This window comes from Mesocricetus auratus, unplaced genomic scaffold, assembly GCF_017639785.1.
Source record: "Mesocricetus auratus isolate SY011 unplaced genomic scaffold, BCM_Maur_2.0 Super-Scaffold_6730, whole genome shotgun sequence".
NCBI lineage: Eukaryota > Metazoa > Chordata > Mammalia > Rodentia > Cricetidae > Mesocricetus > Mesocricetus auratus.
This window is the reverse complement of record NW_024429184.1, coordinates 48,871,385-48,889,812: the sequence shown is the minus strand read 5'-3', so window position 1 is coordinate 48,889,812 and position 18,428 is coordinate 48,871,385. Positions and strand designations below refer to the sequence as shown.

At 39.3% G+C, this 18,428-nt stretch overlaps 1 protein-coding gene across 1 annotated transcript in view; it reads left to right on the top strand.

Moving 5' to 3' along the window:
• Atp6v0d2 (ATPase H+ transporting V0 subunit d2) overlaps positions 1–18,428 on the top strand; it is a 39,581-nt gene that overhangs the window by 9,702 nt on the left and 11,451 nt on the right. Inside the window, exons 2-3 of the mRNA XM_005066809.4 lie at positions 814–985; positions 17,948–18,126. Coding sequence (XP_005066866.1) covers positions 814–985; positions 17,948–18,126 — 351 coding nt within the window. The remainder of the gene's footprint in view (positions 1–813; positions 986–17,947; positions 18,127–18,428) is intronic.

Sequence of the window (18,428 nt, the reverse complement as noted above, 5' to 3'; positions counted from 1 at the left end):
CTAGTCTCTTCTTTTCCTCAAGTTGGACAGCGCTTTAGCATTCTCAATTTACTAAAGACTAAAATAGGCCAACAGAAAGCCATCTGTATTAGTGAGGGTTCTATACAGGAAGAGAACTGACGGAATGAGTGTAAATTATAATAGGAACTTCACTAGAATGGCTTACAACCCATAGGGTCTGAGTGGCCCTCTGCATGATGGAAAGATTGACAACCCTGAACTGGGTGCTGTAGCAGTCCCAAAGTAATGCTGAAAGTTGAAAGGATTCCTGAAGAGTCCCCTGGTTCTGAGCTGACAGGATGACAGCAGTGCTGGTCAACAGCGCAACAGAATAGACACACATCATCAGCATAAAGTGAAGGTTGTCCATCAAAGGACACTTTTCCTCAGACCTCTGTGTATCTGGGCCTCCACCAGAAGGTGCAGCTTAGGTTGGGGAGAGCCTTCTTCTCCCCTTGGAAATCATCAGCTCGGGGGACTGTCTCCCAATTGATTCCAGATCCTGTTAACCTGACATTTAAGGTTAATGGCTCTGGTCTAGGGTTTTTCTTTTGTTTGTATTGTTTGTTTGTTTGTTTGCTTGCTTGCTTGCTGGTTCTTAACCTGTGTGGAAATAATACTTTTTCTTGGGTAAGTTGAAATTCTTATGGTGTGTTAAAAATATCAATATTTACACTGACTTTTTCATTTCTTTAGAGATCAGCACTCTACACTTATATAAAATTCAAAGGAGTTAGGGAATATGTCTTCAACTTAAAGTTATCACAAACACCTCTCCAAATTAATTTGACTTGGGGGTTCTTTGCATTTCAGATCTAAAAATTCATCTCCAGACCACTGAGTATGGCAACTTCCTGGCTAATGAAACAAACCCTCTCACTGTTTCCAAAATTGACACAGAAATGAGGAAAAAGCTCTGCAGAGAGTTTGAGTATTTCCGGAATCATTCCTTGGAGCCCCTGAGCACATTTTTCACCTACATGACGTAAGTGAAGCCCTGCTAAACCCCAATGTGATGGATGTGACTCCTAACCATTTTAATTGCAAGAGTGGGCCTAAGTGTCTATGCTAGACCTCATTGTCTGTAATTTTGAATGCATACAGCTTTTAGTGACTGGTAAATTCACAACCTATTTTTGAAATAGAGAAGAATTCATTAATATAAAGCTGATTGTGGAGGTGGTGATAACCTCCATGTACGCGTGTTTTTGTTTTAATGAATACTGAGTGGGGCTAATTCTTGAAGTGTTAAACTGAGGTAACTCTTATGTAACTTTTATATCATTTACAGAGTAGGGAAAGACTCACAAATTTCTGCAAAGGTCATCTCTACCTTTCCTGGTTCCTTTTTCACAGTACAAGTGCCTCCTGTCATAGTTACACATTTTCTTCTTGTCCTTTATCAGTGGTTTCAACCTTTAGATGTGTGTGTGTTCCTCATTCTAAGGCAAATTCCAATGCTTGCACAGTAGTAAATGGCACTTAAAGTATACTAGTGCTCACATGAGCCATTAGAATACCTTTGTAACATTCTAGCTGTCCTAATTAAAAATAAAGAAACAATAGATATGCTGTGTATTATACAGATCAAATTTAATTACAAGGAACAAAGTTATAACTAATAGACCCAAGTTCTACCAAGTGATCAGCACTCAAGCATGCAATGTACTCATAGAAAGATATTAACAATGATGCAAATGCTGGATTGTACAGGTCCTAAAGCAAATAAATGAAAGAAAAGAATAAGACTATGTATAGAACACTGTGTTCAGCAATAGACAGAAATCAAGAAAGTGTCTATGAATCAAATAAAGTGGTCATTGAAATTCATGTAAGAAGGACCTGAGAGAAAACTACGGAGTGTAGAGATAGGTTCTGAGCAACAGGAGAAAGGGTTAAAGCAAATAGGCAGATAACAGAGGAGCCTTCTAAAGGGGCAATTTCAGCCTCTGCCTTTAAGACTGTCTGGTAGCATGACAACAATGATGTTATTGTATTCCCATCCCTTCTTTATCTCTCCGTCATCTATTCTTACATTCTGCAAATATCAACTCTTACCTTGAGTCTAGTTAATAAAGAATGGGACTAAGAGTATCCAAAATATCTGCCAAGCTGAACAAGGCTGAATGGATGCTCGCTGCTGTGCCTGACTTTAGACTGAGGGGGAAATGTGCTAGTTAGAAAGACTTCTCACACTATATCAGATATGTATTTAAATCTTAAAAATTGGCCACTAGTAAATACTTCATAGAAATAGGACCACATCCCAAACTTAATGTGATGCAAATCAATGCAAATGTTCTATCATTGGTGTTGGACAAGACCAGAAATAAAGGGACGCTCAACTATTTGAGATTTCCTACTACATCATGCTGTTGGGAGATCAGCTCTACTTCATGATTAATAAATATTGTCAAGAAAAAAATATGGCTGAGTGTGTTGCTCAGTTTACTTGCTAGCATGGAAAAGTCCCTGGGTTCTGTAACTCATGTTGCATAAAAGGAGAAGGATGAACAGAAGGAGGGAGAGAGGGAGAAAGAGAAGGTGTGGGGGGTGAAAAATTAAGGGGCATGATTATAACTTTCCAAGAGTTCATAAAGACATAAAAATTACCTTCTTCCATGTATCCCTTTGATCCCCAGTTCCTCTCCCCAGTGAAACCACTTCTCAATTTCTTGAGTTTTTTTTCATAAAAACATTTGCACATTTACATGTATATGTGTCTAACAATGCATGCCCTAACACCCTAACCAGCACTCCATATTTCAGGTGTATACAGACAGCACCTTTCTTTCTGGGCCTCTCTCTCTCTCTCTCTCTCTCTCTCTCTCTCTCTCTCTCTCTCTCTCTCTCTCTCTCTCTCTCTCTCTGTGTGTGTGTGTTTCTTACTAATATCCCACGAACATTATTCCCTTTAAATAACCATATAATTCTGTGTTATAAATGTACTATGATTCCATTACCAGTCATCCCTCAACAGGTACCTAAGTTATTTTCACTTCTTTACATTGCAAAAAATAAATTGCAATTAACTAACTTCTGTGAAGACATTTCCTTGCAGTGCATGGGATTAAACTCTGAGATGATGTAGTTGCAAGGAAAGGTAAGTGCTCTGTTAATGAGCCACATCCCCAGCCATCAAAGCAAGTTTGAATTTATTTCTAACTTCAGTTTGTTGCAGCGGAAGTGATAAGTCAAAGATATGTGCTTTTCTTCATTTGTTTTGTTTCGAGACAGGTTCCCCATATCTAAATAAACAGCCTGAGACTCACTGTATGGTCCAGGCTTGCCTTGAACTCATGATCCCCATGCTTCTGGTTAGAAATGTACATTTTAAAATTTGGTAATATTGCTAAACTGAACACAACAAAAGAAACACCAATTTAAACCTCCAAAATAGTACATAAAAAGGCTTGTGTTCTTATACAATTGCCAGCATTTTGTATTTTTTTTAATTTTTGTCAATCTGATAAACTAAAAGCTCTCAACCTCTCTCTTCAATTTCAGTTCCTTATGAGTAAAACTTAATACTCCATAGTTATTTATTGCTAGACTAAATTATGTACCTATTTTTATTAGCGTTTATAGAACTTTTTAATTGATATGCATACTTTGTAAATTAATATAGTAGTCCTTTTAGTAATAATATGACAAAGAGCTATTTTTGTTTGATGCAATTTAATTTTATAATATTTATCATCATTATTGTATGCTTTTGGTGCTGAAGATCACATTCAGGATCTCACACATGCTAGGCAAAATGTTCTACCACTGACTACACCCCAGATCCAGTAATCTTTTTTTAATAGTGTGTGTGTGTGTGTGTGTGTGTGTGTGCGCACGTGCACGCGCGCATGTGTGTGTGTAGGGCATTTTAAGAATTTGATTGGTTGGTTGGCTGGTTGGTTGGTTGGTTGGTGGTTTGGTTTGGTTTTTATGAGACAGGGTCTTAATGCAGCCCGGTCTGGTCTAGAACTCAGAATGTAGCCAAAGCCAACCTTGAACTCCTAATCCTCCTGCCTCCACCTTCCAATTGCATGGATTACAGGATTTGCCACCACCTTGGGGTTTTTTCCTTGAGAATGTCTCACTGTAGAGTGCAAGCTGACCTTGAATTTGTATTCTTCTGTCCTGTACCTCTCAATGGTAGCATTACAGACACTCAGCCCTGCATTCTCATCTGGCTCCACAGGACTCTTTCTAAAAGGTGAAAAGAAAAGGAAAACTCTGTCCTGGAGATCCCAAGCATGTGCTGCCACCATTTTACTTCCTGTGTTCACACAGAGTCCCACTAATGGTCAGGCTTGTCTGAACTGTCTGTCTGATCCAGACTTTACAGCCCAATTGACTCAACCTCCCAAGTACCTGGGATTGCAGCAATTTCCAAAGTCTTATGACTTCGAACTTTTAGGAATTCAGCCACGGGCACCAGCATGCGAGGCAAGCACTCTACCACTGAGCTCCCTCCCCGACCCTTAATATTTTGAGACTAGGTCAAACCATGTAGTTCATCTGGCTCTGTACTAATCAAACAGCACAAGGTGGTCTGGTCTCTTAATTCACCTGCCTCAGCTTCCTGGGTGCTAGCGTTGCAGATGTGCACCACTACATCTGGTTCCCACAGAGTCCTCTGGGTTTTATCTTGTCATATCGTCTTGTGGTGTGACTTTTCAGTTCTAGCACAAGCCTGCTGCTCTCTTCAGAGCTTAGAGATTTATTTCAATAACCAACTGTGTACAAATGGGGCATGGTGTCCCACAGTTCTGAAATATCTTTTCTTATATGCCCTCCAAAATGTTCTGTGAAGTCAAGTGCCTATTTAGCCCGGATGAACTTCCAACAATCGGAATTCGATCTTACCCTAATAGGAAATATCCTGAGGCAACACTGTAGCACTGTCAAAGTCAACCCTAAGAGAGACAGTCTAAATTTAAATTGATTATCTTAAGCTTTGCACATTTTATATGAGATAATTACTGTACATGAAAAACTTATTTTGAAAATGTGGAGCAGATATTTTTAAATCCTTCATAGCAAGAATATCTGAAGGTTTTGCATACCATAATTATGCACGGTTTATGAAACAAAGGAACAGATCCAACAGTATGTTAGTGAAGACTGCTTATTACAGACTGAGAATGTTTTGTTTTTCTTTCTTGCTACTCAGTACTTTACAGAAGAGTTTCAACTGCTCATCTCTTTGAATGAGCAAATTTTAAGAAATAATCTTTCCAGCATTCAAAGCATTCCACTACCAAAAAGATTTTTAAAAATGTAATATAATGACCAGAAAAAACACACCCTTCAGGACCTGTTCTACAATCCTGACCTCCATGAAGTGTAGATCAAGAATATTCTGATAAATATTGTACCTACTGTACTGAACATGTGCAGATTTTTGTTGTCACACTGCTTTAAAATATAACAACTACTTATACAGCATTTGCATCATATTGTTTGATAGAGTTAATGAAGAATTTACTTTATATGGGACGATACATACAAATTATACACAAATGCCATTTTACGTAGTTGAATGTCTGGGAATGTTGGGTGTTTGGAGGGGTGTCTGCAGTAGTCCTCACCATAAACACAGGGATGAATATAATGAGTAATCCTAGGTGAAAGATGAAAGATACTGAGAATCTCAGGTTATTCTGAAGAAACCTTTAAAGATTCATATATAAGGAGGAGTAACCAAATTCTTAACTGTCCAAGGGATGACCTACAGATCATCTGTAGACCTTGCCCTGTACTGTGTGTTCAGGTTATAGACACAGCCCTTTCAGTACTAAAATCAGGCACGTCTTCAGTGGTCTAGACAGGAAATGAATACCTTGACTCAGAATACCTATCCGTATGAAGCAAGCAGATTTGTCCTTGAATGATGAAAAGTCAAGACAGGATTAGGCAGCAACCATCACAATCTAGGGCATTCAGTCAGTCAGCAGTGCCTACAGGCATGGAGCAATAATTCTGATATTAAAGGATCTGCAGAGAAGGCAGAACATAACCAATCTTTAAGATGTGCATACATTTAAGGAATAACTGAAACAGGAAAAGAGTTTGTGCTTAGGAATAGGAACTCATTTCATATGGTTCTGGACCTAAATGTGAAAAAGAGGAGGAGGAGGAGGAGGAGGAGGAGGAGGAAGAGGAGGAGGAGGAGGAGGAGGAGAAGAAGAAGAAGAAGAAGAAGAAGAAGAAGAAGAAGAAGAAGAAGAAGAAGAAGAAGAAGAAGATGATGATGATGATGATGATGATGATGAGAGAGCTTGGCCAGGTGAAAAGAGGGATTCCACAAAGACCCCCTAGTTTCCATGCTTCTCTTTGCTGATCTACCCCTCACTTAATGGTCACTGTTCTATACAAAAAGGAGCACACGCCTTTTGTAAGACCATGAGATGCAATGATTGAATGCCTCCACCACAGCTGGCTGGATAGCTGAGCAGTTTAATACCTGTAAGTTTATGCTCTTTTCACATCTGGCCAGTAGGAGAGAATACCAGTTCATAGGACTGCTGTGTACACAGGGCTCATTCGGTAACTGGCAATGCTGCTATCTGCTATCATACTTATTTACTGGGACACTGAAATATTATCTGCCTAAGTCTACAGAGCTGTTGTGTAAGCACCCAAGTACTGCACTCCAAGCAGCCATGTTCCAAATATATTCCTTCTTGTTTATTTATTTGCTTTTATGTGTTAGTTCTTTCTACTTCATAAAGTGAGTAGGATGGTGTGTTTAGGGAGATAATTGTGTTTTTATTGTAAAAGATGTGTTCAGGAGATGAGACTTAAGGTGTAGAAAATGTAGAGGAACTTATTTCTTAAATTTGCACTGGAAATCTTGACAGCTGACGTGGGAAAGAGGGATGATGGCATGGTAGCTAGATACTTTCAGGAGTCAGAGATCTCAGGATTTAGTATCTGGATTTGTGATGAATGAGGGAATGCAGATAGCAATGGTTCCTTGGCAGTCTAGGCAAAAGGAGGAGATTATTTACAAGGATTTTATTTTTAATCTATAGATAAATTCAAAATCCAATGTGAATTAAAGTATATAATGTAAATAACGTACTGTTTATCTCATTATCACTTGACATCTTTCTATATTCTCTTTCTATTCATTTTTAAAGGACCAAAATCATTGTTAATTTGAAATATTAGCATCCCTATATTCACTATCAGCTTTTTTCTAACATCATTTTTAAATGACTGTAGAGCCTTTCCCTTGGTTCAGACAATTTAGATACGTTAAGCTTTGTGTTTCTTTTCCCAAACTCAGCTTAGCACATACTATGTTCTTACTTCCACAGTCAAATTTTCCAATAATATTTTGAGACTGACTGACAATAGTGACAATTAATCTTAACTACCAATTTGATTGGATTGAAAGATGACAAGAGATAAGTAAAGCACACTTGTAGGTGTGTCTGTGAGAGATTTTTTTTCTCCAATGACTAGAACTTAAGGTTTCTCTCTGATCCAATCAATGGTTCAATCTATGGATGGGTTAATATTTTGAATAAACTATTGGAAGGTGACAGAACTAGTTTCTGGTTGAAGGAATTAGGAGTTGTGTCTCTCAGGGCACATCTTTTCTGCCTCATTCCTGTCCTCATGATGTCCCAGTTGTCACCTGATCTGTTGTGCTGATCAAATGAGTATCATGCAAATAAAAGTAGACCATGTTTTACTTCTGGCCAGCTCTGCTCTGCCAGTGCCTTCCCACCTTGGTTGATGCCAACTGAAACTAGCAAAATTAGTGTCTGAGGATTGAGGATATTAAGTGAGTGGGTGTGTAGGAGCTTAGGATGTTGTCCCTGCAACAGGTCTTCAAGTGGGATACAAATCTGGGCCAAGGGCAAGCGATTTGCTTTTTAGCTTTGTCCATGAGCTGCCTAGCCATTAACTGTCCACAAGGGGGCGGGATAGATCCTGGTAACCTGGTTTCCAAACTGTTTCTCCTTCCTTGCAATTGCTTAAAGAGATTTGAAGCTGTTTCATAACCTTGGTTCTCAGGATACACATTGTCATCTACCTTGGTAGTGATCCAGATATCTGTTGTCCTAGTTTTATTTTATCTTCCATTTTTATTGCAAATAATCAGTATGTTTTTAAAATTAGTTTTTAATTAGAATTTAATATTCACTACAAGGTAGTCCATTTATAAATACTTTATTTATAAGGTTCACTTAATTCTCACAATAACCATACTGAGTGGCACTAACATTATTGGGTTTTTAAAAACAGAGGAACATATTAAGTACCCAGAAGTTCCATGGAAACTATGTATATGCTTTTATTATATCTTTCCTACATATTTCATGTGAAAAGTTTCAGATATACACACATTCACATATAAGGACAAATTTCTATCATTAGCTTTATTGTTTGTTTTAGACAGTAGTACACGTTGTCTATAAGTTTTCTATTTCATATTTATTATAAGTTTTCCAAATAAATACATGTAGAATGTATTTTTACATTGAGTACAGTATATCCTATTATTTGGGTGTACCATGATTCATTTGATCATTGCATTTTCCTTATCTGGATTGATTGATTATTGATCGACTGATTGATTTTAAAAGGTCTCTCTGTAAATCTCAGATGACCATGAGTTCAGAGTTCTTCAGCCTCAGGCTTCAGAGCACTGGCATTACAGGCATGTGCCACAACCCCTGTCTTGTTTCACTTCTCTGGCATTTCAAGTGACTCTGTAATCAATCTCACTGCAGCTATGCCTGTCCTTTCATGTGACATAATTTCTTTAGTATAGATTCCCAGAAGTAAAATTGCTTTGTCAAAAGATATTCAATTTTCATATTTTAATATTAGCAGATTGTTCTCTCAGACCCTGTCCTATTCACTAGGATTTGTTTCTTCTTTGTGTCAGAAAGAAAAAAACAGTAAGAGTCTATAAAACCTGCTCTGAGTGATAATTAAACATACTAAATAAGATGCCATCATTTTTTTCTGTAAGAAGCAGGCTATAGTAGATGCTCCCCATGCATTTAACTGATCTAACTGTTCAAAAACATCTTCTTTCTATTAGTAGTTTTCTCTGAGTTCCTGAAACGCTTCAGGTATCCTAGAAGAGGGAAAACAGCAGAGCCATCTTTGTAATATTATGATCATTCTGTAGATAGAGAAGTTACAGAAGATGCAGGAAATGGGCAATATTCACTCCTAGAGAGGGAACTCCAGATAAGGTACCAGGAAGCCAGTTATTTCCTTTACTTCTGTTACAAAATATTCATTGCAACCCTATTTTGCTCTAAGCCCAGAACACACACACACACACACAGTAAAGTCCTTGGTCCTTGTCTTCACAGATGGGTGAGAACTATGGATAACTGTATTCCACAGTTGGAAGTGACAGAAATAGTAGTGGACTCCAGATCATATATCCCATTAAATATCAAATAAATGTTTGTGAATGAATATGCTGAGCATTCTTTCCATTCTTTATTGCCTCCGCCGGTATACATGAATGGATACCAAGAGACAGAGACAGAGATAGAGAGGCTGAGAGAGATCCCTAATAGCTGAAGACATTTTAAAGATTCATTTTTACTTTATGTGGATGTGTGAGTGTCTACGTATACCGAGTACATGCCTGGTTCCATAGGAGGCCAGAAGAGGGTGTCAGATCCCCACTGGAACTGGAGTTATAGGCAGTTGTGAGTCACCTGGTGTGGAACCAAACCTCAGTATTTTTCAAGAGCAGCATGTGATCATAACCAGCTCTGAGCTGGAAACATTTAAAAAGCTATAATGAAAATGTATCTGACTGTCGCCTGAAAAGATGAGAGGGCTTTGAGCTTTGAGCATCTTTATGCATCTAAAAAAGACAAAGAACATGATACTTGTGTGGGAAATGAAAATAAGTTGAGGAATCTTTAGCAAGCCTGATCACTATCTTAAACATTAAAGAGGTTAACGGTTGTAGAGTTTGGGCAATGCATAGTGAGCAACATTCTCATGTTGATGTTTGCTATTACAGGCAATCCTAAATGCAGAGTAATTTTGTTCAGTATTTTATTTTGCTAGAAGGAAAATGAATGTGACAGCAAAAATTACATCATTCTGAAAAATTAATTTTTACTTCCTCTATTTTAGAAAAGAGAAGCTTCAGAAAATAAAAAAAAATGTTACTGAAAATGCAAAGGGAGCAGATTGTTTGTATGTGTTCTGAACCTCAGCAGTGTATTTGCAAATCATACAAAATATCAGGACTTCCCCATGAAGCACATCTGGTTAGGTCTGGATTGGGCAATTCCATAACTTAATTAAATGTTTACCAAAGCTTCACTTGAAAGTTATTACATTGAGAGATACAACATGGTCCTTACTGTCTGTGTCATAATGAATGACAGCTGAGCCTGTATGAGTTAACCACTACTTTTCACTGAGGAGTTTCACTGGGGGAGGAAACGAATTGTTTTTAAAATGTACCCGATATAACACGCACACACACACACACAGCCCAAACCTCTGTTAGTTAACAGTTATATCTGATATTATATAGTGTGTTCCTTTCTCTGCTACCCATATGTGCAAACATGACCTAGCCAACATATCTAAGAACTCTGATTACCTAAGACAATTGTCACTGAGCACACAATCCTTTTTACTGCCCAGATAGATGGATGCTGATGTGGCCTCTTAGGTAGGAAGGAACTGTAGCAATCAAGCTTGATGTAAAGATGTGACTCTCTGGTCCACAAGATGACTCAGTAAGCAAAGATACTTATCTACCAAGCCTGGTGACCTGGGTTCCATCCCTAGAACCTCTACACCGTGGAAGGAGAAAACTGACACCCTCATGGTATCCCCCGACCTCCACACACACCATATCATTCACAGCCTAACCCATAAAATAAATCAATGTAGTAAAGATGTGATTTCCAGGATCAACCCATGTCACAGTCACATGCCTTTAGACCACATATCTAGCATAATAATCACCAAGTTATACACCGCCAAAAGAAGTTATTTAGGTTGAGTCTTCAGGGCTTCCATTTAAAAAACAAGTTCAAGTCTTTTTATATACAGGAGTGGCTGTCATTTAGAACAGCCACTGGTAAGCACTGTTTTCATTTTTGGTTTGAGGGGATTATATTACCAGATCTTAATTACAAAATATAATGAGCTCATTGTAACAATTTCATTTATGGCTACAATACACTTTAGTAATAATGTGTTGAAGTTAATGATTTCATTGCCGAAAGGAAAAATAACATGAACTTTTACTTAAAGAAAATGTCATTTAGAACAGTGACCACCCAAAGATGTGAAGAGTTCAAAGGTGCATAACTGGCCACACACACACACACACACACACACACACACACAGAGAGAGAGAGAGAGAGAGAGAGACAGAGACAGAGACAGAGACAGAGACAGAGACAGACAGAGACAGAGAGAAACAGAGAGAAAGAATTAAGTGGCAACTGATTTTCAAAATACTTATAAACAAAGCACTTGAAGCTAATCTCCCAAAGCATAACTAGCTCATGTCCTTTTTAAATTTTAATTTTCTTTGTTATTAGAGTGTGCATGTGTGAATACAGGCACATTCATGTGGGCGGCAAAGGATAATTTTAGGGAATCAATTCCCTCCTTCCATGGTGGGTCCCAAAGATCAAACCCATGTACAAGCCCCTGAACTACCTCCCTGCCACACCTCCTGGTCTTTGGGTGTCTGAGCCATCTACACGACTGCTCAGATTCCTATCGCTGCCTCCGACCCTCCAAGAGAAATGCTGAATTTTGAAAGGGTTCTTTTATTTAGAAGTATATGTAAAACCACATATGAAGAAACCTCAAGCTCAATAAAAAGATATAAACACTGGAAACTTTTTCATATTAAAGATGTGGTTTTTCACTTTCTATTTCCATGCCTGCAGAGAGCAATTTGTAGGAAAATGTCTTCTCAGAGTGCACGGTCTTCTTTAATGCGAGCTACTCTCCTGTGTTTTCTTATTATGACTAATCCTGAGGCCAACCATTCAAAACTGAATAAATATTTCCATTCTTAAGCCGAGGAAATGGAGTGCTTGTGAACTGGCTTTTAAGTGGCAGAACTGGCCTTAGGATCATGTTTATCTATTCCCAAGCCCTGGCTCCTTCTAATGTGACAATCTTATTATGATTTACAAACCGCTTTGATATGCATGGTTTACTTTAGTTTGCCCTGTGGCCCTACCAAGTCTGTGCCTTCTTGTCCTCTGGTGCCAAATTTACTTAAAAGAATACTCTGTTTCCCTCTGTTCTGACACTTTTTTGCATGCCCCTTTCTGTCCTGCACCCTACTCCTTGTGCCATCAAGACCATGGGGGCTGCTGAGCGCTCCCCCACCTTTCCCAGGCATTTTCAATTACCATCCTCACCCCACTCACTCTAATGACTGTTTTCTTAGCACTCCTACCTTCTCAAGCTCTTACTAAGTCTCATTTCTGCTCCAAGAACATTCTTCGGAGGTCTGCTCTCTCTCTCTCTCTCTCTCTCTCTCTCTCTCTGTCTCTCTGTCTCTCTCTGTCTCTCTGTCTCTGTCTCTCTCTGTCTCTCTGTCTCTCTGTCTCTCTCTCTGTCTCTCTGTCTCTGTCTCTCTCTCTCTGTCTCTCTCTCTCACACACACACACACACACACACACACACACATTTTCAAGACAGGTTTCTCTATGTAGCTCTTGCTGGCATTGAACTAGCTTTGCAGACCAGACTGGCCCCAAACTTGCAGAGATCTACCTGCCTCAGCCTCTCAAATGCTGGGAAGGTGTGTGCCACCACCTCTTTTCTCTTCTAGGATGTGTGTTTTGCCTTCTTTCAATGCTATAGGTCACATTCCAGGCCTCAGTACACACTAGGCAAGTATTCCTCCACTGAGCTATATACTTATACCTGAAAATACACTTTATTTTAAATGATTTTATCTTTTGCTGAAGAGGTAATTGTAGACCAATTTAAAAAGCGCCTTTATACAAGGAATGGAAACAGACATTTGACTTTGAAGAGTGAAAGCAGTGTTGCTGTTGATAGAGAATAGAGATTGCAAGAAGAGAAATGCATCAGAGGCAACAGGGTTTTGCGCCTCTGTGATTCGTGTGACTTTGGCACCTGTGGGAAAAGGAGTAGTCACATGCACCAAAAGGAAGTACAGGAGTTCAGATCACAGCTGGGAACTTAGCTCAGGAACAGGAGACTATCATGGCATTTCTGAAGCCTGGTTCAATCTCCAGAACAATATGCAAATTAAAAGCATGCATCTATTTTATTTTACATTATAAACCCCCAATAAAACTATTTGTGTTTATAAGAAGCAAAGGACATAGTCTCAGATCCATAAACTTGAGACTCACGAGTGGCTTCTCTAGAACTAAGATTGGCTAATATTCTGCTTCTACAGCAGAAGAAAAACATGGCCTTGGATGATATTGTTGAGTGGCAGGCACTGAGTAGTTTCAGTAGGATGGAAACTTTGGTTAGAATACATGGATACTGCATTCTCTCAGCTGAGATGGTCAAATAGAAATAATATCTTCTCAGCAAGCCCAACTAGTGTCCAGATGTTGACTGTAGCAGTACTAAATCATAATAGGACGAAAGATTTCCTCAGAGAAATAGCTGATTCTAAGGTTGGGACTGAAATGTGCAGAATTAATCTCGACACCGTACAGTGCCAGAAAGGGAGGAAGTGCCAAGAACCAAACCGCAAAGATACGAGCTTGTGAAAGGAGCATCGGACCAACTGAATGAGCTCACAGTGACCAAACATGGAACAATCTGAGCAAAAAATTAAAGGAAGTAGCACTGAACTCTCATCCCAGCATAAATAAATACCATGGGTCAATACTAGAGCAAACAAATGATTAAATTAATTAATAAATAAAGGAGAAAAAAATAAATCTCCCTTGTGGGAAAATTTCCATAAATGTTGTAGAGGGTCTGTGCTAAAGGGAGAGAATCATCATCACCACTTCTGAGGGTGCTAAATGGAGAAACACAGAAAGAATGGATGCAGCAGCAACTTTGCTTTGGAGAAACCTGACAAACACTACCAGAAGATCAAGATCAACCACAAAGACAACAAACTATGCTAACATCTACATGCAATGGAAGTGACGCTTTATCTGGTCACTCATTATCTGTGCTGCTGCTCAGACAGGTTCTACCGCCTGGTTAGTACTCCCCAAAATAGCAAGGTCAAGATCATCAATGACCTGTGTCTCCCTTAGAGAGCGTTCATTTTCTTCTGTCTCATGCCCACAGCATTTAGCAAATGGCAGCCATTTCACAGTTGTTGTTAATGACACAAATATTGAAGATTTTTCCCATAAAAGACAGTTTCTCTAACTCAGTAAATTATGACCCTTAACTTACCTTCAGCAACTGCCGTACAAGCTCAAAAATCTGGTCATTTTTGTAATATATATATATATATATATATATATATATATATATATGTTTTAGGTACTCTCAAGTTTCTTAAACAAGTTAAAGAAAGAGCAAGAGGACAGAATAAATCTAAAACCAAAATTAAATGCTATAAGTATAGTCTGGCTTGAGCTGGCTGTTTTGTCTGAACTAGATAAAGGAATTGAAGCCTTGGCTTTGAAAGTGACTGTTGATTTACTGCAGTTAGTGCTGTATGGGCACTGTGCACAACCTGAGGAAGTGGTATATACTTGAAATGGAAAAGAGGTTTCACAGAGAGGCAGGTGGACATTACTGCCAACAAATTCCTGTCAGATTGCAGCAGGATGATCTGAGGGCACATATCCCCAGTCCTAGCCTTGGTGCCCTGATTTGTGAAGTCTTGGCAGTAAATTGTCAGGAAGCTTGATGAGAACCTTCAAAATGCTTGCTGCATAACCCAAACTCAAGAATGACTAATATTTACTTATAATTTTGAAGTAGGGTCTAACTATCTGGCTCAATTTGGACTCAAACTTATGGTCCTCTGCCTCAATCTCTCAAGTATTAACAGGTGTGTTCCACCATGCCAAGCCTAAAAAATGTACTTTTAACAACTTACAGAAGTTTTGAAATCAAGTGACTATGCTATGATTTCCCCAGATGCCAGTATCAGAGGCATAGAAGAAACTGATAAGAAAGGGGCTAAAAAAACAGGGATGTTGGTATAGACGATGAGTCCTGGTGAGAGTTACCCTGCTGGAGTAGATAATTTGTGACCCATTTATTCAAATCTACCTGTGAACAAAATTATCTGAAGCAAGACTCTTAACTAGGTAGATAACCAGGTGACTTGAAGCTAGCTGCCATATTCATGGCCATGGAGCTTTATGGATATTACAGCAGGACAAATTAATCTGTCTTCGGAGCAATGCCGCACCTCCAATAGCTGACAGTGTTGATGTACCTATGTGTGGTGTGTATATGTGTGATGGGGACAAGGAGGGAAGGAGGGGACATGAAAGCGATAGCTCCTAGTCACTCATTTCCAAACAATGCTATGAGAACTGGTGTTATTGTTATTTTAGAAACAAGTCCACTCAAAGAATGAGTTGAAATAAAACCAACCCAATCTCTACTACCCTTGCTTTTTGTGATAAGAAGCCAACTTCTGTATTAGCAAAAACATAAGCACATGTAATATACACAGTCTGCGCCCTGTGCAGGCCATTACATGTAGGCAAATCCTCCTCACAGCATTGACCTAAGCTGCAGAATGCCAGGAGTACATACACTGTTATGTTACAGAGGTGCTGTGGGGAACAAGTTCCTGAAGCTTCCCAAAGACTGTTAGGTGGTAGCAAATCCTCTGTCAGGTAATTGCCTTTGAGCCTAAAGGGACAGTTAAACAAATAAAACCATGCTAGTATCATTTTCAACAGATAAAGTGGATCCTAAAATTTCACAATGTCTAAACTGGGTGCTGCTGTTTGGGAAGCAAAGAAACTTTATAGTCAAGTGCTTTTTATGAATGATAATTGTCTGCTTCAGGAATGCTACTTAGAATTCTCAATGGGGTGGGCTGTTGACTTTCCACAGCAAGGCAGACTTGCTTTTCCACCACGAAACGAAATGCCGCTCACTAAACCTGTAACCCATGAACCAGGCTCCTGCAATAGCATTTCCAAGGATCCAAGTTCACTGCAACCCACTGAAAGGTGTCACTTTTCAAGTCTATGTTGTGGCGCCGTCTCCCACTACTGTCAAACTGGAGGACCTTTGTTCATTCATCAGTGGATTGTCCCTTCCTTCCTCCAACCTGCCTCTTCATTTTCTCCATGATTCGCCCCACTTGGCGCTACACATTCCCCCTTCCCTTTCACCTGAAACAGACACTAATCTTCTAAATTGCAAGGCTTCTGGCCTGTGCAAGGCCATTTTCTCCTTACATTAAGGTCAGCTTGTGGTATGAGCTCTCTCTCACTTTGTCCTTCTCATTTCCTATTCTTTTAAACATTCATTGATCAGCTCTGCCTTTTTCTCCCCCTTTCCTCTCCCACAAACATACTCCACTGAGTGCTTTCACTAGCTGAGACGGTCTCTTAGTTTCTGAGAGTATGGATGTCTATGCCAGTATCATCTACCTTAATGAACCTGTGGTCATTGACACTCTGTAATATCTCCTAATAACTTTCTAGAACTTTGAAGTTCATTCCCCGGCTCTCCACTCACCTGGCTATTCTTCTTCATTCCCTATAGCAAGGTTCCTGCTGTGGTTACACACAATGAACCCTTTGCATACTGTCTGAGTTAGGCTTTCTATTGCTGTGATAAAACACCATAAGGGTAGGAAAATGTTTATTTGGCTTACATATCCTGAATCTCTGGCCATGAGAGAAAGTAAGGCAGGAACTCAAATGTAGCAGGAACCTGGAGTCAGGAGCTGATGCAGAGGTCATGGAGGAGTGCTGCTTTCTGGTTTATTCAGCCTGCTTTCTTACAGAACCCAGGACCACCAGCCCATCTGTGGCCCTCCCATACCAATTATTAAATAACAAAATGTCCTGTAGGCCTGCCTACAGCCCAGTCTTGCGAATTCATTTTCTCAAATGAGATTCCCTCCTCTCAGATGACTATAGCTTGTGTCAAGTAGTCATAAAATTAGCCTGAACATGTACTCTCTAGGGAGGTATCTTAATCTCTCCCTGGGCTTTGGCTTCTAGCTTTAAACTGACCGCTCCCTGCCTCTAGCTATCTTTAGTTGCACTTCTGAGGCTTTCTAGCTCTTTCACGGTTATCTCTTGCACACCTTAAACTCATTCTGCCCAGAATATCTACATATACTGCAGATGTCTTCTTCCTACACTCTCTTTTCAACCAAGAACTCTCCAAAGTGTTCATGGTCCTGACACTAAAAACAGCATAAAACAAGGGTTAAAAAGTAGTGTCCTTGAAACAAACTTCCTGAGTTTTGCTCTCAGCTGTCCAGTTTGCTAGCTATAGTTGCTATCATGGGCTACATTTACATCCTTCTGGGTCACTGGTTCCTCAACTAGAAAATGGAGACAATAATAGTAGTAACATTACAGTGATGTTATAGAGGTCAAATAAAATGACTTTTTGTAAAGCACCACACACTATAGGTAGGTATTTGCCTCTTCTTCCATTTTAATATTAAACACATAGACCATAACATTTCCTATAGTTGAAAAGCTTTCAGCCTCCACCACTGCCATTAACACCCAGACTCCTCCCTTTATCCAGGATTATCTATCATGGGCAAACTTGGGCCTACCCTGGTGATCCAGACACTGTGTGTGTATGTGTGTGTTTTATCTCAAACATCTTCCACCTTGAATAACTATTTCCCATGTCTCAGTTCTTTATGTCAAAACTCCATTCATTCTTCAAATTTCAGCTTGAATGTCATTTTCCAGGGAGTCTGACCTGGGAACTTCTTCAGGACCCAACTACAAATTACCAGCCAGTTAATTGTTTCTTTAATAAGTGAGTATTATTCCAGATGCAGCTATATGATAGACAATGTAATTCTACTGATGAATGGGGCATTGCAAAAGAAGTCTGTGAAAGAAGTCCTAGCCAAGTGTCACCCATTGGGCCGTTTCACAGAGATGGAAGCAGTCAACATTGCAGAGACCACCTCAGATCTCTTCAAGGCTGTGCTAGTTGAAACACCATTAGGTATGCATACCTATTTGTAAGATGGCCTGTGCATGTTAGCACAGTCTTTAGAAAATGTACCTTCAATATTAAACATGTTTATGAATGTTGTTTTATGCTATACAGATTCATAGTTGTTGACAGGGTATTTGAGCTGGGTGTGGTGGCACATACATATACATATGTAAAAGCTAAGGACAGAGGTTGGCAAGCCTGAGGTCAGTCTGGTTACACAGAGAGACTCTGCTTCAGAAAAACAAACAACACCAAAAGAATCATCTAGGCCTGGGGAGATGGCTTGGTTGGTAAAGCACTTGTCTTGC